General features: G+C 38.3%; 1 protein-coding gene and 1 pseudogene across 1 annotated transcript in view; one reads left to right on the top strand and one right to left on the bottom strand.

Annotated features, from left to right (window-relative positions):
• Positions 1-4,839, top strand: part of BOLL (boule homolog, RNA binding protein) — a 40,710-nt gene extending 35,871 nt beyond the window's left edge. Inside the window, exons 8-10 of the mRNA XM_066344877.1 lie at positions 2,326-2,373; positions 3,152-3,280; positions 4,723-4,839. Coding sequence (XP_066200974.1) covers positions 2,326-2,373; positions 3,152-3,280; positions 4,723-4,839 — 294 coding nt within the window. The remainder of the gene's footprint in view (positions 1-2,325; positions 2,374-3,151; positions 3,281-4,722) is intronic.
• Positions 4,840-16,763: 11,924 nt separating this feature from the next.
• Positions 16,764-19,137, bottom strand: LOC136379022 (AP-2 complex subunit beta pseudogene; annotated as a pseudogene).
• Between the last annotated feature and the right edge of the window lie 2,197 nt (positions 19,138-21,334).

Here is a 21,334-nt window from a genome sequence, read left to right as displayed (position 1 = left end):
AACAACATTATTAAAAAGAATTTAGAGATTTACTGCACTTTAAAAGTGTTGGTCTTACATAAAATATACACATTTACTTATATTTAGTGTTAAACATATAGTATGGCTCTCATGGAACTACATTTTAAAATATGTGGCGTTCTTGGCTCTCTCAGCCAAAAAGGTTCCTGACCCCTGCTCTGGATGGTCAGGAGGCACGAGGACATTTGTACTACTCAAAGGGTTAATTTTATACTTTGGTTTTCCACTTGATACACATTATAAAATTAGAAGTATGTTACCTAGATACACTCAAGAAAGATTCTGGTACCAATTTGTAACATCCTATAAGAAATAATTTCACTTCACATATTTCTTTTCAATTATATACTCATCATCATTCGCCCTTAAAATTCCCACTTTGATAAGAATAGTCCCTTGCTCTTCCTTTTTATAAATTCTAAGATTGATAGCTCTATCAGTTTTTATTATTCATATCAGGTAATTCATGGTTTAATCAATATCTCCTTTGTATTTCTCACTTCATAAGTAGATAGTGATTTCATTTATAAAATCTACATATAAATTTTATTTCAGATGTTTTTGTTAAAATATTTTCTTTAAAAATTATATATTATCCTACCCTTCTGAATACAGTATACAGAATATAAACTTTACATTATCTTGGTCATCATTATAATACAGAGATGTTACCCATTAGCAGTTGAAATGGTCAGCACTAAACTAACTGATTGGATTTAGATAGTAGATCCATGTGGTGTTCTTATTCTTTTTTTTTCTTTGGTAATAAATAAAGGACTTTATTGAAAATGGAAAGTAAGTAAAGAATGAAACATTATTAAGAAATAATACAACTAATTTAAGAAAAAGTCTTTTATGTTATCATCTTACAGTAAGTACCTTAAATAAGGTTACCTTTTTTTTTAAATAACAGCTTCATTTAGATATAATTCATACCATACAATTCACTGATTTAAAGTATGCAATAGTGGGTTTTTTTTACTAAATTCAGAGTTATGCAACCATGCTGCAATTTTTATCATTTTTATCACAAACAAAAAAATATTGTTTATTAGCAGTCCCTCCTCTTTCTGTCTGTCCCCAGCTCTTGGCTACCAGGAATCTACTTTCTATCTTAATATATTTGCCTATTCTGGACATTTCACATAAGTGGAATCTAAAATATGTGGTCTTTTCATCACAGGTAGGTATCACTAATAACATTTTTTAGTACCCCTTAGTTATTACTGATTTCCCTTTATTTGGATATTTTTCTTAATTACTGTCAAAAAGAATATTTTATGTTCTTTTTTTTTTTTTTTTTTTTTTTCATTTTTCTGAAGCTGGAAACGGGAAGAGACAGTCAGACAGACTCCCGCATGCGCCCGACCGGGATCCACCCGGCATGCCCACCATGGGGCGACGCTCTGCCCACCAGGGGGCGATGCTCTGCCCATCCTGGGCGTCGCCATATTGCGACCAGAGCCACTCTAGCGCCTGGGGCAGAGGCCACAGAGCCATCCCCAGCGCCCGGGCCATCTTTGCTCCAATGGAGCCTTGGCTGCGGGAGGGGAAGAGAGAGACAGAGAGGAAAGTGCGGCGGAGGGGTGGAGAAGCAAATGGGCGCTTCTCCTGTGTGCCCTGGCCGGGAATCGAACCCAGGTCCTCCGCACGCTAGGCCGACGCTCTACCGCTAAGCCAACCGGCCAGGGCCAAGAATATTTTATGTTCTTAAAATTGTCAATTTGGAAGTCATTCTTTATTAATATTAAACTCTACAAGGGAAAAAATGTAGGAAAATGCCCCTCCCAAAATTTTTCTACCTTTTCTTACTCTTTTAACAATGTTATTCAAACATCAGCATTCAAGGTAAAAATATTATTTGAACCCCTAAAAAAATATATTAAATGAAATAAAATATATGGTCTTTTGTGACTAGATTCTTCCAACTATAAATGGTGTTTCACCATTTATCTGTGTGGTGGCATTTATCAGTATTTCATTCCTTTTTATGGCTGAATAACATTCTAATGTCTTCATATCCTTACCAAATCAAATCATTGATTTTAATTTTGATGAAGTCTAGTGTTGCTTGTGCTTTTGGTGTCATAATTTTTACAGTTTGCCTGAGTCAGTCACAAAGATTTTCACCTAAGTTTTCTTTTAATAATTTTATAGTTCCAGCTCTTAATGTTGGTCTTGAATTCATTTTGAGTTAATTTTTTATATGGTTTGAGGTATAGGGGTACAACTCCATCTTAGGCATGTAGATGTCTAGTTTTAACCTTTGTTTATCATTCTTGGGGTCTTTTTCTTTCATTTTAGGCCCCTGCACAGTGTATACCAGGTCAGTGGCAGTGGGGTGTTTCTCAGGTAAATATTCACTTTTTTTCACTGCACTTTTGTGAAGACTGCATGAATATTGAAGTCAGGAGAACTAGATTAGAGACCTTTCTTTTTTATTTATTAACTGTGATACCTTTGGCAGTTTATTTAATCATTTGATTTCTCAGCTTCCTTATTTGGAAAGTGGAAGTAATGATACTACTCTACCTTTGTATTTTCTTCATATGATTTTGTGAAGATCAAATGAGATCATGTAAGTGAAAGTTATGAGTGTTACATAAACATGAAAAATTACTTCTTTTCTATTAGTATTAGTGGAAATTTTAACATTTCTCTAGCCTTCAGATTTTGCTTGACTTTATGCTTCCAAATAAATATCCCATCTCTCAAATTTGGTAAAAAATAGTTTACCACCAAAAAAATTATTTAATCTTTTTTTGACATTTCCCATTTCCGTGGGAAGTTACAAAGCTGAGAATAGATATTTATGCCAACTTAAATAACATAGGTTAATTAATATAATAAATATAACTAATATAATTATCTGAATTTATATATGAGGTTCTGAAGTAATAAGAACTTATAGTACTTACTGTTGATGCAGTCCTTTGATGACATCTATACAACTGGAGTCTCTAACAATCCAGAGTTCCTAATTTGTTGCTGAGAAACTTCTGTGCTATCCCTGAATGAAAAAGAACTTTAGGAAAATATGAAAAAATATGTCTCTCATATTGAGTAAATCATTTGGTTTAGTTAAGATAACTAATCATTTTTTAATTAGAACTATGGTTTTGTGTTTCAGTCTCCTGCCTCTTCTGCTCAGTTCCTATACCTACAACCATCTGAGGTTTTTTATCAACCAATGGAAATTGCACAAGATGGAGGATGTGTTCCTCCTCCACTGTCTCTGATGGAAACTTCAATTACAGAGGTATGTAGTAGTCTCAAAGTAATTTATCTTCACTACCTCACCTTACATGTGTTTCTTTGTTTTTCTAAAAATATTTGTTCAGGACTCTTTTATTTTATTTATTCAAATCTCTTCCCCTCTTTTACATCTAAGAATGGCCCCAGCAATGACCACAGTGTTGTCCATGTCTGAGTTTTTTAGTTTTTTCTCTGTTTTCCCCCTTTTTTTACTCAATCGCTCCCACCCCCTTTACTCAGCCCACCCCCCAATACCTGTCAGTCTACTCTCTATCTGTGAGTCTGTTTCTGTTTTGCTTGTGAGTTCATTTTGTTCATTAGATTCCACATATGAGTGAAATGGTACTGTCTTTCTTAGCATAATTTAGCATAATGCTCTCCAGGTGTATCCATGCTGTCACAAAAGGTAAGATAGTCTTCTTTTTATGACTGAGTAGTATACCACTGTGTAAATGTACCACAGCTTTTGTATCCACTCATCTACTCATGGACACTTGGGCTGCTTCCAAATCTTGGCTATTGTATATAATAGCCAAGTGAACCTAGGGGTACATATATTCTTTCAAATTTTAGTGTTTTGGGTTTTTTCAGATAAATTCCTAGAAGTGGGATCACTGGGTCATAAGGCAGTTCTACTTTTAATTTTTTGAGGTAACTCCATATTGTTTTCTATGGTGGCTGCACCAGTCTACAATCCCTTCAGCAGTGCAGGAGGGTTCCCTTTTCTCCACATCCTTGCCAGAACTTGTTTGTTGATTTATTGATGATAGCCATTCTGACTATCATCAGAATGAGGTGATATGTCATTGTAGATAGAGCCATTTAGCTTTCTATCAACAGGATACATCTAACAGAAGTACTACAAATACCTCAAACTTTATTTATTATGAGCCTAACTTCTCTCCAAACCCATTACACACAATTACATAAACATCAAACTTGCTTTTCTTATATTTCATATCTCAATAAATGGTTCCACTGTCTGTTGGACAAGCCAGAAATCTGCTTTTACACCATCTGTTCCTTACCTTTTGCTCTTTTAGGGTATATGCTTCCATCCAGCCATACCAGACAACTTGTGCAGATCTTCCAAATGAGATGGGTTCTTGGTTGTCTCTACGCCTTTGTACACACTGTTCCATCTTCTTTCCCTAATTCTTCCAGTTCAAGCATCAGCTCTACTAGAAAACTGTCCCTGAACACCTCCCCAGCTTTCTTAAGCTAAATCAAGGAGTTCTTTTCTCCTATATATGTTGATGTCTCCTAGGACTTACGGTAATTCTGACTACTTGTCTGTTCCTGATCAGTCTATAAGTTAAAGATAGGGATATGTTTTTCATCTGTGTTTCTCTGTTGTATAACAAAGTGCCTAGTACATTGTAATGCTGATAAATATTTTGAATTAAAAAATGAAAGGCTATACATTTCTTTTCTTTTTTACAATAGCCTTATTCTGATCATGGAGTTCAAGCAACATATCACCAGGTTTATGCTTCAAGTGCTATTGCTATGCCTGCACCTGTGATGCAGCCTGAACCAATTAAAGTAAGAAGTTTGTTTTAAATACTTATTTCTGGGTTTGTTTGGTTTTTTTGGTCATATTTCAAGTTTTCCAAATTTCTCTTCTGAAAGGAACAACTTTGGGTATTTATATCATATTTGTGATCAGAGTATAGAATTAGTGAACTCTTTCATGTGAAGGAAATAGAATCCCAAATTAACTATAATTTCTATTAGTTTTGAACAAGTTATAAACCAAACATGGTTAAAAAAATTTTATTTACTATGGTAAAATATATGTAACTTTGCATGTTCCATTTTAAGTGGACGATTAAGTGGTAATTACTATATTCATAATGCTGTCTAACATCAAAACTATTTCCAAACTTTTTTGTAATCCCAATGGAAGCTCTATATACATCAAGTGGTAACTTCCCATCCCCTACCCCAGTACCTGGTAACCTCTAATCTACTTTTATGAATTTTCGTAGATATTTCATATACTCATTTTTATTATCTATTTTATTTTATTTTTTAATTCATTTTTATAGAGGAGAGAGAGAGAGAGACAGAGAGGGAGAGAGAGGAGAGAGAGACAGAGAGAGAGAAGGGGGGAGGAGCTGGAAGCATCAACTCCCATATGTGCCTTGACCAGGCAAGCCCAGGGTTTTGAACCGGCAACCTCAGCATTTCCAGGTGGATGCTTTATCCACTGTGCCACCACAGGTCAGGCCTATTATCTATTTTAATTGCATATAAAATTTAAGGAGGGAAGATCAACGATGGCGGCAGAATAGGTGAAAAGTACACTCACCTCCTCCCAGGACCAAACTGGAATTACAACTAAAATATAGAACAATCAGCCCAAATAACCAACTGAAGACTAGCTAAATAGAAGTCTTATAACCAAGGATTTATTGAAGAAGCCACATAGGGACTGGTAGGAAGGGCAGAAAGGTACAAAGGACTGACCCCACTTTCATGTGCAGGGACTGAGATTCCAGGGTGATATCTCAGCTGCAAAGGTTCTCCCTGAAGAGTGTAGGGTCTCAACCCCACATCTGGCTTCCAAGCCCAGAGCACCAGAGCCAGGAAGAGCTGCCCACATAACATCTGACTGTAAAAAGCAACCAAATTCTGTCTCAGAAAGAGACGGGAGTTGGCTAGAGACACAGGTGTCCTCTTAAAGCGCCAACACACAAAATTTCATTCACAGCCAGTCACTCTGGGCTCTAGAGGAGGGAGGGCAGAGTGGACTAGATTTCTGTGAGTAGAGCCTGGAGTTTGTGACTCTGGAGATAGCTGATGGGACAGCTGCCAGACCTTCTCTGGTGAGTACCTCTCTCATACTGCAGACCCCACACTTTTGGGGTAGAGCATCCCACTTCATGGCATCAGTCTGGGAGAATGCAACAGCCCCACTCTCTGGACTTCCTGTCACCCCAGCCTGCAGAGCTCATACCCTGCTGAGGAGTCGGATACCTGGGCTAGGGTTTAGAGATCTGGACAGACACAGATGGTAGTGGTGACTCAGTGTTACGGCTTTGGGGTAGGGGCCATCCCCACCTTTTCCTATGAATCTGACTGGTACCCTGCTCTTATGAGAGAGCCAATAGCCCCACCCTCCAGGATCCCAGCAGCCCCACTCTTCCAACTCCTGGTAGACCTACCCTGCTGAGGGCTGTGCAGAATCTAGAACATATTGAGTTGTGTGGCTCTAGCACAGGGAACATTTTCCTTCACACATCTAACTGGTGCAGAGCCCTTCTTTTCACACAGCTAAATATTGGTCAGTTTGGGCCTGATAAACTCTACTGTTTTCAACTTGACATCTCCCTGAGACCCTTCCCACCACAAAGGTCTGTGAGCAATGACAGGTGGCAGCTAGCCTTGGTATACCCAGGGACAGTTGCTGAGTGGCCTCTGACCCAGCACTGGTACTGAGTTTGAACCTGTATCAATCTGGTGAACACCATTTGCCCCTACCTGGTGACTCGCTGAGAATCTACTTCATGCAACTCAAAAACAGCCAGAGAATCTTTCAGTGACTGAGCCTACCAGGCAGCCAGCAGATGGAGGCAGGTGTTGGGATGCTTTAGGACTTTTGCTGACCTGCCTCAGGCCCAGATGCTGGTAAAAGCCAGCCTTGGTTTGCAGCTTAGTCCTTCCCACACACACCCAGGCCCAATGGAGGCAGCCACAAACTGTGGATCTCTTACTAGCTCCAAACAGGTTTCCTAGGGACAGTCACAGGTAGCATCTGACATTTGCCTATACCAGGTCCCTCCCAAGAGACCCAGAACCAGCACCCAGTGGCCAACTTCAGACAACATCAGAGCAGGATCCAATTAGCTTTACAAGTGATGTATCCAAAGGGAGATCTTGGCAGGTACCAGATCATGCTGTGGTGAATTCTGCTTCATGTAGTCATCACTTGCACAGTAGCTTATACACTGTGGTCGGGGTTGATCCTCACAATCAGCCATCCTGAGGGCCAATCCCATGCACAAATGGGCCAATAACAATTAAGGGTCAATTACAACAGGGAGGTCCACATAGCCTACACAGGGGCATTCCTGAATCAATCAGCTCAGGTAATCAAGGAGACTGCACCACTGGGTCCCATAGGACATCTATAACAAGGCCACCCGACCAAGACTTGTAATTATAACAGATCTACATAATACATAGAAACAAACACAAAGAGGCAGCCAAAATAGACAAAAAAACAAAAAACATGCCCCATCTGACTAGGCAGTAGCACAATAGGTGAAGCATCGGACTGGGACACAGAAGAGCCAGGTTTGAAACCCCGAGGTTGTCAGCTTGAGCACAGGTTCTTCTGGCGTGAGCATGGGCTCAGCAGCTTGAGCATGGGGTCACTGGCTTGAATGTCGGATCATAGACATGACCCCATGGTCGCTGACTTGAGCCCAAAGGTTGTTAGTTTGAAACCCAAGGTCACTAGTTTGAGCCCAAGGTCGCTGGCTTTAGCAAGGGGTCACTCGCTCTGCTGGAGCCCCCCGGTCAAGGCACATATGAGAAAGCAATCACTGAACAACAGAGGTGCCACAACAAAGAACTGATGCTTCTCATCTCCCTTCCTGTCTGTCCCTATCTGTCCCTCTCTCTGACACTCTCTCTGTTTCTGTCAAAATAAAAAAAAAATGCCCCAAATGAAAGAAAAAGAGCTAAATGAAATAGAGGCAGGCAATTTACCAGATACAGAGTTCAAAAAAATGGTTATAAGGATACTCAAGAAACTTAGTGAGAACTCCAACAGCATGAAAACAAACATGGGAACCATCAAAAGAATCAATCAGAAATGAAGAATATGTCTGAAATGAAGAATATACTAGAAGGAATAATCAGTGGATTGTATGAAGCAGAGGATCAAATAAGTGATTTGGGAGACAAAGTAGCAGAAAACACTCACCCAATCAGAGCAGCAAAATGTAAAACAGATTTTTTTAATGAGGATAGTTTAAGGGACTTTGGGACAACATGAAGTGTAAGAGTATCCGCATCATAGGGTTACCAGAAGGAGAAGAGAAAGAGCAAGGAATTGAGAACCTTTGAAGAAATGATGACTCAAAGCTTCCCTTTCCTGGTGAACAAAAAAGACACACAAGCCCAGGAAATGCAGAGTCCCAAACAAGATGAACCCAAGGATGCCCACACTAAGACACATCATAATTAAAATGGCAAAGGTTAAAGACAAAGAGAGAATCTTGGCCACAAGAGAAAGATAGTTATCTACAAGGGTGTTCCCATAAGACTGTCAGCTGATTTCTCAACAGAAACATTTCAGGCCAGAAGGCATAGGCATGAAATATTCAAAGTGATAAAAAGCAAAGACCTACAACAAAGACTACTTTACCCAGCAAGGCTATCATTTAAAATTAAAAGAGAAGTCAAGAACTTCCCACACAAAAAAGGCTAATGGAGTTTATTACCACCAAACCAGTATTACAAGAAATGTTAAAGCGTTTTTTCTTTCAAAAGAGAAAGAAAATGAAAAAACAAAACATACTTAAAAAGAATACAATGGCAATAAATACATACCTATCACTTTAAATGTAAATGGCTTAAGTGTTCCAATCAAAAGACATAGGGTAGGCCCTGGCCAGTTGGCTCAGCGGTAGAGCGTCGGCCTGGCGCGTGGGGGGACCCGGGTTCGATTCCCGGCCAGGGCACATAGGAGAAGCGCCCATCTGCTTCTCCACCCCCCCTCCTTCCTCTGTGTCTCTCTCTTCCCCTCCCGCAGCTGAGGCTCCATTGGAGCAAAGATGGCCCAGGCGCTGGGGATGGCTCCTTGGCCTCTGCCCCAGGCGCTAGAGTCGCTCTGGTCGTGGCAGAGCGACGCCCCAGAGGGGCAGAGCATCGCCCCCTGGTGGGCAGAGCATTGCCCCTGGTGGGCGTGCCAGGTGGATCCCGGTCGGGCGCATGCGGGAGTCTGACTGGCTCTCCCCGTTTCCAGCTTCAGAAAAACAAAACAAAACAAAACAAACAAACAACAAAAAAAAGACATAGGGTAGTGAAATGTATAAGAAACAAGACCCTTATATATTTTTTCTACAAGAGACCCACTACAGAATGAAAGATACAGACTAAAAGTAAAGAGAAAAGATATTTTATGCAAATGGAAATGAAACAAACCTGGAGTAACAATACTTACATCTGACAAAATAGACTTCAAAACAAAGGCCATTAGGCCTGACCTGTGGTGGCACAGTGGATAAAGTATCTACTTGGAACACTGAGGTCGCCAGTTCAAAACCTCTGGCTTGCCTGTCAAGGCATATATGGGAGTTGATGCTTCCTGCTCCTCCCCCTCTTCCCCTTTCTCAAAATGAATTTTAAAATAAGGCCAGTAGAACAAAGAAGGACATGATTCAGTCTAACTAGAGGATATAACCCTTGAAAACATTTATGCACCCAACATAAGAACACCTAAATATATAAAGCAAATCTTATGGACATGAAGGGAAAGACCAATAGTAATAAAATCATAGTAATAGATTTTAACATCCTATTGACATCAATGAATATACATAGATCTTCCAGACTGCAAATCAACAAGGAAACAGAGGCCTTAAATGACACACTAGGTCAGATGGATTCAAGTGTTTTATGCCAAAGCAGCAGAATATATATTCATTTCAAGTGTACATGGAATGTTTTCTAGGCTTGACCACATGTTAGGACACAAAACAAGTCTCAATAAATTTAAGAAGATTGAAATCATATCAAGCATCTTCTCTGACCATAATGGTATGAAATTAGAAATAAATTACAAGAAAAAGAAACTGAAAAATACATGAAAATATGGAGGCTAAAAAAAATGTTACTAAACAAAGAGTGGGTTAACAATGAGATCAAGGAAGAAATCAAAAGATACCTTGAAACAAATGAAAATGAGAGCACAACAACCCAAAATCTATGAGACACAGAAAAAAGCAGTTCTAAGAGGGAAATCATACCATTACAGGCCTAGCTCAAGAAATAAGAAAAATTGGCCCTGGTTGGTGGCTCAATGGATAGAGCATTGGCCCAGTATATGTACACCCCAGGTTTGATTCCTGGTCAGGGCACACAGGAGAAGCAGCCATTTTCTTCTCCTCCCCCTTCCTTCTCTCCCTCTTCCCCTCCCGCAGCCAGTGGCTTGATTGGTTCGAGCGTGACCCTAGGTGTGGAAGATAGCTCCATTGGAGCAGGACAACCTCAAGCAATAAAAATAGCTTGGTACTTGAGCATCAGCTACAGATGGGGTTGCTGGGTGGATCCCAGTCAGGGCATATGTGGAGTCTGCCTCACTATCTCCTCTCCTCTCACCTAAAAAACTAAATAAAAAATAATTTTAAAAATAAGAAAAATCTCACTAACTTTACAATTAAAGGAACTAGGAAAAGAATAACAAACAAAACCCAAAGTGAGAAGAAAGGAAATAATATAATACAGAGCAGAATTAAACAAAATAGTCTAATAAAAAATACAAAAGATCAAGGAAACCAGGAGCTGGTTCTTTGAAAAAAATAAACAAGATTGACAAACTTTAAACAGGCTCATCAAGAAAAAAGAGAGAGGACCCAAATAAATAAAATAAAAAATGAAGGAGAAGTAACAACAGGCACCAAAAATACAGAGGATTAGAAGACATTACAAACAACTATATGCCATAATACTGGATACTCTGGATGAAGTGGATAAATTCCTGGAAACATACAATCTTCCAAAACTGAATCAGAAAGAATAAGAGAATCTGGACAGATGGATTACAACTAATGAAATTGAAGCAGTAATCAAAAAACTCCCAACAAAAAAAAGTCCTAAACTGGATGGCTTCACAAGTGATTTTTACCAAACAAAGAAGAGCTAACATCTATCTTTCTAAACTATTCCAGAAAATTCGAGAGACTGAAAGACTCCCAAGCTCATTTCACAAGGCCAGCATTATTCTAATTCCAAAACCAGATAAAGACAGGACAAAAAAAATAAACTAATAGGCCAATAACCCTAATGAACATAGATGCTGAAATTCTCAACAAAATATTAACAAACCAGATCCAACAATACATTAAAAAGACCATACACCATGATCAAGTGGGATTTGTTTGGGGGATGCAAAGTTGGTACAGTATCTGCAAATTAATAAATGTGATACACCACAAAAACAAAATGAAGGATAAAAATCACATGATCATATAAATTGATGCAGATAAAGCATTTGATAAGATCCAGCAGCCATTTATGATAAACACTCTCAGCAAAGTGGGAGTAAGGGGACTATCTCTCAACATAATAAAGGCTACATATGTAACAAACCCACAGCCACAACATGCTCAATGGGAAAAAAACTACAAGCGTTTCTCATAATATTGGGAACAAGAAAGGAATGTCTGCTTTCACCATTCTTACTGAATATAATACTGGAAGTCCTAGCCACAGCAATCAGACAAGAGGAATAAAAGGCATCCAAATTGGAAAGGAAGAAGTAAAACTATCATTGTTTGCAGATGACCTGATACTGTATAGAGCAGGGGTCCCCAAACTTTTTACACAGGGGGCCAGTTCACTGTCCCTCAGACCGTTGGAGGGCCGGACTATAAAAAAAACTATGAACAAATCCCTATGCACACTGCACATATCTTATTTTTAAGTAAAAAAACAAAACGAGAACAAATACAATATTTAAAATAAAAAACAAATAAATTTAAATCAACAAACTGACCAGTATTTCAATGGGAACTATGCTCCTCTCACTGACCACCAATGAAAGAGGTGCCCCTTCTGGAAATGCGGCGGGGGCCGGATAAATGGCCTCAGGGGGCCGCATGTGGCCCGCGGGCCGTAGTTTGGGGACCCCTGATATAGAGAGTACCCTCAAGATTCCACAAAAAAACTACTAGAACTGATAAATTCAATAAAGTAGCAAGATACACAATAAATATCCAGAAATTAATTGCATTTTTACACACCAGTAACAAAGTATCAGAAAGGGCAACTATGTAAGAAAATAATCCCATTTACAATTATATCAAAAAATAAATAAAATATCTATGAATAAATTTAACTAAGGATGTAAAAGACCTGTATTTGGAAAATTATAAGAAACTGAAGATGATACAAATAAGTGGAAGAATAGATTGTATTCATGGATAGGAAGAATTAATATCATGAAAACGTCCATACTTTATTTAATGTGGTGCTAGAAGTTCTAGCCAGAGCAGTCAGACAAGATAAAGAAATAAAAAGCATCCATATCGGAAAAGAATAAGTAAAGGTATCACTTTTTGCAGATGATATGATCCTATACATCGAAAACTCCAAAGACTCCACAAAAAGACTACTAGAAACAATAAGCCAATACAGTAAGGTCGCAGGATACAAAATTAATATATAAAAGTCCATAGCCTTTCTATATGCCAACAATGAAACATTAGAAAAGGAACTCAAAAAAATAATCCCCTTCACAATTGTAACAAAAAAAATACCTAGGAATAAGCATAACAAAGAATGTAAAGGACCATATAACAAAAACTACAAAGCATTGGTAAGGGAAATCGAAAAAGATACAATGAGATGGAAAAATATTCCTTGTTCTTGGATAGGAAGAATAAATATAATCAAAATGGCCATATTACCCAAAGCAATATACATATTTAATGCAATTCCCATCAAAATTCCAATGACATTTTTTAAAGAAATGGAACAAAAAAATCATCAGATTTATATGGAACTATAAAAAACCCCAAAGAGCCAAAGCAATCCTAAAGAAAAAGAATGAAGCTGGGGGCATTACAATACCTGACTTCAAACTATATTATAGGGCCACGACAATCAAAACAGCATGGTATTGGCAGAAAAATAGACACTCAGACCAATGGAACAGAATAGAAAGTCCAGAAATAAAACCACATGTATATGGTCAAATAATTTTCAATAAAGGGGCAAACAACACACAATGGAGAAAAGAAAGCCTCTTCAACAAATGGTGCTGGGAAAACTAGAAAGCCACATGCAAAAGAATGAAACTCAACTACAGTTTGTCCCCTTGTACTAAAATTAGTTCAAAATGGATCAAAGACCTAAATATAAGACCTGAAACAATAAAGTACATAGAAGAAGACATAGGTTCTAAACTCATGGACCTTGGTTTTAAAGAGCATTTTATGAATTTGACTCCAAAGGCAAGGGAAGTGAAGGCAAAGATAAATGGATAGGACTACATCAGACTAAGAAGTTTTTGCTCAGCAAGAGAAACTGACAACAAAATAAGCAGACAGCCAACTAAATGGGAAATGATATTTTCAAACAACAGCTCAGATAAGGGCCTAATATCCAAAATATACAAAGACTTCATAAAACTCAACAACAAACAAACAAACAATCCAATAAAAAGAAATAGGAAGAGGACATGAACATACACTTCTCCCAGGAAGAAATACAAATGGCCAACAGATATATGAAAAAATGCTTATCTTCATTAGCTATTAGAGAAATGCAAATCAAAACTACAGTGAGATACCACCTCACACCTGTTAACTTAGCTATTATCAACAAGACAGATAATAGCAAATGTTGGAGAGGCTGTGGAGAAAAAGAAACCCTCATTCACTGTTGGTAGAAATGTAAAGTAGTACAACCATTATGGAAGAAAGTATGGTGGTTCCTCAAAAAACTGATAATAGAACTACCTTATGACCCAGCAATCCCTCTACTGGGTATATACCCCCCAAACTCAGAAACATTGATACGTAAAGATACATGTAGCCCCATGTTCATTGCAGCATTGTTTACAGTGGCCAAGACATGGAAACAACTAAAAAGCCCTTCCATAGATGACTGGATAAAGAAGATGTGGTACATATACACTATGGAATACTACTCAGCCATAAAAAATGACATCAGATCATTTACAACAAAATGGTTGGATCTTGGCCCTGGCTGGTTGGCTCAGCGGTAGAACGTCGGCCTGGTGTGCGGGGGACCCGGGTTCGATTCCCGGCCTGGGCACATAGGAGAAGCGCCCATTTGCTTCTCCACCCCCCCCCTCCTTCCTCTCTGTCTCTCTCTTCCCGTCCCGCAGCCGAGGCTCCATTGGAGCAAAGATGGCCCGGGCGCTGGGGATGGCTCCTTGGCCTCTGCCCCAGGCGCTAGAGTGGCTCTGGTCGCGGCAGAGCGACGCCCCGGAGGGGCAGAGCATCGCCCCCTGTTGGGCGTGCCGGGTGGATCCCAGTCGGGCGCATGCGGGAGTCTGTCTGACTGTCTCTCCCCGTTTCCAGCTTCAGAAAAAAATAAAATAAAAATAAATGGTTGGATCTTGATAACATTATACAGAGTGAAATAAGTAAATAAGAAAAAACTAAGAACTGCATGATTCCATACCCAGGTCGGACATAAAAATGAGACTAAGAGACATGGACAAGAGTGTGGTGGTTATGGGGGGGCGGGGGGGTAGGGAGGGAGAGGGGAAGGAGGAGGGGAAGGGGCACAAAGAAAACTAAATAGAAGGTGACAGAGGACAATCTGACTTTGGGTGATGGGTATGCAACATAACTGAATGACAAGATAACCTGGACATGTTTTCCTTGAACATATGTACCCTGATTTATTGATGTAACCCCATTAAAATTAATAAAAATTTAAAAAATTTTAAAAATATTGGATGGAAAAGAAAATGTCCATACTATTCAAAGCAATCTATAGATTCAACATAATTCCTCTCAAGATACCAATGATGCATTTCACAGAACTAGAACAAATATTCCAAAAATTTATATGGGGCCACAGAGGACCTCAAATAGCCATAGCAACCTTGAGGAAGAACAACAAAGTTGTAGGAATCACACTACCTATATCGAACTATACTACAAAGCTATAGTAATCTAAAACAGCATGGTACTGGCATATAAACAGACAAATAGAACAATAGAAAGCTCAGAAATAAACCCAAACCTTTATGGTCAATTAATATATGACATAGAAGGCAAGAACATACAATGGGGTAAAGATAGTCTATTCAATAAATGGTGTTGAGAAAATTGCACAGATATGTGCAAAAAAAATGAAAGTAGACAACCTTTGTACACCATTCACAATAAACTCAAAATTGATTAAAGACTTAAATGTTAGATGTGAAACCATAAAAATCCTAGAAGAAGACATACTGAAATCTCGGACATGTTGTGTAACAATATTTTTTTCTAGAAAGTTTTTTGCACAGCAAAGGAAACCATCAACAAATGAAAAGACAACCCACTGAATGGGAGAACTTATTCACCAGTGATACATCTGATAAGGGGTTAATATCCAAAATTTATAAAGAACTTATACAACTTAACACCAGGAAAAAATCCAATTAAAAACAGGCAAAGAATATGAATAGACACTTCTCCAAAGAGAACACACAGAATGCCAATAGACTTATGAAAAGATGCTCAATGTCACTAATCAGAGAAATGCAAATTAAAACCACAATGAGATATCACCTCACAACTGTCAGTATGGCCATCATCAGTAAGTCACAAACAAGTGTTAGCAAGGATGTAAAAAAAAAGGGAACCCTCATGCACTGCTGGTGGGAATGCAGGTTAGTGCAGCCACCATAGAAATCAGTGTGAGGTTACCTCAAAAAATTAAAAATGTAACTGCCTTATGATCCAACCATCCCACTTTTGGGACTTCACTGAAGAAACCCAAAACCCTAATTTGAAAGAACTTATGCACCCCTATATTTATTGTAGTGCTATTTACAATTGCCAAGGTTTGGAAGCAGCCCAAGTGTCCATCAACAGATGAGTGGATAAGAAGCTGTGATATATTTCAGCCATAAAAAAAGAAGGAAATCTTACCTTTTGCAACAATATGGATGGACCTGGAGAGCATTATGCTAAATGAAATAAGCCAAGCAGAGAAAGACAAGTACTATATGATTTCACGTACATGTGGAATCTAATGAACAAAATAAAATAAAAACTGATTCATAGATACAGAAAACAGACTGAAGCTGTCAGAGGGGCAAGCGGTTGAGGGTCTGGGTGAAAAAAGTGAAGAGTTAAGCAAAAAAAAAAAAAACCTCAGACACAAAAAATAGTATGGTGATTACTAGAAGAGAAGGAGGGTGGGAGGAGGTAGAAGGGGATAAAGGGGGATAAATGGTGAAAGAAGGAAACTTGACTTTGGTTGAACACAATGCAATATACAGATGATGCGTACACTTGAAACCTATGTAATTTTATTAACCAATGTCACCCCAATGAATTCAGTAAAAAGTTTTAAAGCAATAAAATAAAATTCATGGGTAAATGAACAGTTCAATTCTTCCAGTTTGGGAATTGTGCTCATGTAGCATATATTAGATTCAAGCCAAAGAGTGATAATCTAGTTAGATACATGTATATATTCAATAGATTTCAACTATCTATATAGCAGGGAAATCTGCTTATTCCAGTATGACTGAGTTTTGTAGTGAAACTTTTACATCATCACTCCTCAGAGATAGGTGGCTTCTCAGTCTACTATTTCTTTGGCTGTGACAGGGTCCATTGAAAGAAGCTTCTGATATTTGTAGCCCTGTCTCAGAGGTCAGTATTATCAGAATCCTGTGTTGCCAAACTCAGGACCTTCTATACCAGCTCCTGTATTTCTGATGGTTTCTTGAGAAACAGCTTCACTATGGCAGTAAACAGAGTGAACTGTACCTGGGTGTTTTCATCATTAAAAAAAAAAAAAAAACCCTCCAGGAAGCTCTCTAGTAACTTGTTTACATTATCAATTCTTTCAGCATATTCTCCCACAATCCAAGTCATAGCTGCTTGAACATCTGGCTCCCAGCAAGTCCTAAGTTCTCACAGAGTGGCAATAATACTTTCATAAATGTTGGGGTATTTGCGGAAAATATCTCTGATGACAGCATTGCCACTTGGACCACATAATTTACTTTGCTCTGAATGAGATCAAGCAGTGTGATTACACAACATTCTGCAGATAGCTCCACCTGAATGGCACACCACCCAGCGGCCCTCACAGCTTTGCGAACAAAGTCAACATTCACCTCTTTGGCATATTCCTTCAGTTCTGCCAGAACCTGAGCAATTTTGGCTTGGGATACTAAACAAATCATGGTATTCAACTTCTTAGTTTAAAATAGACAGGATCTTTATACTTCACAGACTTTGATTTCCTGCTTCAAGATTTCAGGCCTCCTCAGGGCAATTAGGTTGATGGTTCTCAGGGAGACATACTGCACCTCTCACTCCCCAGACAGCAGAGTGACAAATGGAGACACGAACAGAAGAAAGTAGCATATTGTAGTAGTCAGAGTCCTCAAGTAACAACTCTAGAAGTCTCATTAGGACTTTTACTGCTGAAAGCACAACTGCCGAGTTGGCATGAGATAGCCGGGGAGTGACTGCTCCCAGATGCTCTGAGCCTCTCCGTCATCGTTAGGCTTGTAATTGGACAGGCCCTCCAGGATGAAAATCTGACCCCATGCAGTGCACTCATTCAGGGCTGTCAGCAACATATTAATGTTGTGTAGGTGCAAGTTGCTGTTTGGATGAGATTCACTAAATGACTGTTTAGCAGATTTAGAGAGCAACCAGCCTCAGGATGATTCTCTGCAGGAGAGGTGGGAAATAATTTTTGTGTAGAAAGTTGTATTGGGTATTTCACAGAGCTGTTATTGAGAGACTTAGCCATAAGTTCAAGGAAGACTAATGGGAGAAAGTGAAGCAATTAGTGAAAAACAAAAAGTTGTTCAATAAAAATAGTTATAATACACCATTTGGCTCATTAGGGAACAGTATTAAGCATGATAATGAAAGTAACATAAAAATTAAGTAACTCATATAAAGAGGATGGGTAAGGAAGTAAATGAGATAAAAGAGATTTAAATCTTCACCTACCATGTAAGAATCATGAATGAAATTGTTCGATTCATAGAGATAGAAATATGAAGTAGGTAGTAGAAGAAACAACTCAAGTGAATGTCGCCACTTAGAAGTGAAGTGGGACAGGAGTGGGGTAGTGAGGGAGGGTCATGTTGGAGACCTTTTTCCCTTGCCCTTTAATCTCTATTTGACTTTTAGACTATACATTACTTTTATAAAAATAAAAATTAGCTTCAAAAGTGCAAAGGACACTAAATTGAGCCATTTCCACCCAATATGTGTCAGGCAAATGTGAACAACTATGGGGAAAGAAAAGATTACATTAACATAAGAAAATAAATTTCAAAGTAAAAATACACTGACAAGTGTCCTTTTATTGTGATAAAAGGTTAAATCTATAGTGAATAACCAAGTCTGAAGATGTCCCTAATAAATAAATATACTATTTTTATATAAAAATATTTTGTATCAAAAAATATAAAGTTAAAAGCTATTAGCAATACCAGGAGAAAGAAATACAACTGGGAGACTTTAATATCATGATTATAACTTAGATTTTAATAAGACCTAAAAAATATTATATATGAATAATACATATTGAATTTTGTACCTTGAAGTGAGAAAGCTATTTATTTTCTAGCATCTAGACATTTCCAGAAGTTAATATTTTAGTCACAAAGTAAATCTATAAATTCAGTATATTATACTGGTCATGTGCTCTAACTATAATGACTATTACATATAGTCAAAGAGAAGAGTATTGTGCAAGGCAGAAGTATTGAGAAACTGACTCTGGCAGGCGGGGTTGCCTAGTGAAATGGCAACAGATGGGTTGAGATGATAGTGCCAAGGGCTTTGTCATGGGCATGACAACTCTGACTCCTTCTCAAACCACTGCACAAGCTTAGGGCCTGATTTGGCCCACTGCCCACCCTCTTATTTTTTTTCATACCCCTCTATAAGCCATCTTAGCTGATAACACTCTCAAGAGAAAACTATCTTGCAATAATCACAAAACTTTTGAGAACACAGTAAGTGACCAAAAGAAAAGGGGAGAGAAAGAGAGAGAACAGCTGATATTAGCCAGAATTCCTCACATACATTACTTGAATAAGCAAATTTTTAAAATAAATAATAAAACCATCAGCTTCATGCATCTTTAAGAGAATCTCCAGACTTCACACTCACACTTAATTTTTCCTTTCTCTTGATCTTATCTATTTTTGAAAGTAAAGTTTACAGCCTCACCAGGAGGTAGCACAATAGGTGGAATGTCGGACTGGGATACAGAGGACCCAGGGTCGAAACTCCAAGGTCTCTGGCTTGAGCGAAGGCTCACCAGCTTGAGCGTGGGGTAGCTGGCTTGGGCGTCAGATCATAGGCATGACCTCATGGTCGCTGGCTTGAGGCCAAAGGTTACTGGCTTGAAGCCCAAGGTCTCTGCCTTGAGCCCAAGGTCACTGGCTTGAGCAAGGGGTACTCACTCTGCTGTAGCCCCCGGGGTTAAGGCACATACGAAAAGGCAATCAGTGAACAACTAAGGTGCCACAACGAAGAACTGATGCTTCTCATCTCTCTTCCTCCCTGTCTGTTCCTATCTGTCCTTCTCTCTGTCTTTCTCTGTGTCTCTGTCACACACACACACACAGTAAAGTTTACAGATAACTTTTACTTCAAACTTAAGTAACCTGGATTTAATTACATATATATTGTGGTCCACTTTTTCTCTTTCAACAAATATGCATTTTTTATAATTGACATATAACATTATATTAGTTTTAGGTATACAACATAATGGTTTAATAATTACCACAGTAAGTCTGGTTTGCATCCAAAACCTCACATGGTTACAGATTTTTTTCTTGGGATTAGAACATTTAAGATCTATTCTCTTAGCAGTTTTTAAAAATAAAATACAGTATTATTAATTATCGTCGCTATACTCGATTAACAGTGGTCCACTTGGAAATGTCTTCTATATGTTTGTATTACCAAAGCAGTAATTTTCTGCTTACATTTTCATTGCTCAGGTTATTAAGATAGAATTCTAAATCATATGAAAAATACTGAAATTTCCTGTACATCTTCTTGGCCTTTCTTTCTTTGGTACTTAAGACTTTAGTTATACCGGTATACTTTATGAAACAGTATTGTTTAAGAGTGTTTCATGTGTTGCTTTTCTTTAAAACTTGAGAATGAACACATTAGTAACTTTTTATTGAATTTATTGGGGTAACACTGGTTAATAAAATTATACAGGTTTCAAGTACACAGTTTTTTAAATATTTCTTTTCTAACAGGATTTATTGGGGTGACATTGGTTAATAAAATTATATATAAGTTTCAGATGTACAATTACAATTCTGTTATACATCATCTGTACACTATTTTGTGTTCACCACCCCAAGTCAAGTCTCCTTCCATCACCATTTATTCCTCCTTTATCCTCTTCCACCACCTCCTACCTTCCCCTTTCCCTCTTGTAATCCCACACCGTTGTCTATATCTGAGGGGTTTTTTTCTTTGCTTAATTTTAGTGCACAGTTCTCCATACATCATCTGTACACTGTATTGTGAGTTCACCACCCCAAGTCAAGTCTCCATTCATCACATTTTATCTCCCCTAGATCCTCCTCCAACTCTTCCCATCCCCCTTCCCCCAGCAGTCACTACTCTGTTGTCCAAGTCCATGTGTTTTCCCTTTTTTTTTTGCTCAATCCCTCCACCTCTTTCTCATCTCCCACCTCGGACAGCTGTCAGCTTACTCTCTATGAGTCTCTCTATTTTAGTTGTTAGTGCATTTTGTTCACTAGATTCCACATATGTGTGAAATCATATGGTACTCGTTATTCTCTGACTGGCTTATTTTACTTAGCATAATGCTCTCCGGGTCCATCCATGCTGTCTCAAAAGGTAACATATCCCTTTTTTTATGGCTAAGTAGTATATCATTATATAAGTCTATCACAGTAACAGATTTTAAATATTTGTAAATTGCAAAACACTTTATCTTCCTTTATTCTTTGTACAATGAAATATTCTCAACCATTAGCTCTTGATTGCAAGGTGGAGGAAAAAGCCTTTTATTTCATCTCGTAAACCTTTAAGGAGAGTTATGTCACTCTGGAAACTTTAAAAGTTTTATTTTATTTTATTTTTTTTTT

Source organism: Saccopteryx leptura, chromosome 7 (assembly GCF_036850995.1).
Source record: "Saccopteryx leptura isolate mSacLep1 chromosome 7, mSacLep1_pri_phased_curated, whole genome shotgun sequence".
Lineage (NCBI taxonomy): Eukaryota > Metazoa > Chordata > Mammalia > Chiroptera > Emballonuridae > Saccopteryx > Saccopteryx leptura.
Note: the sequence above shows the minus strand (reverse complement) of the source record. Positions and strands in the feature narration are given on the sequence as shown.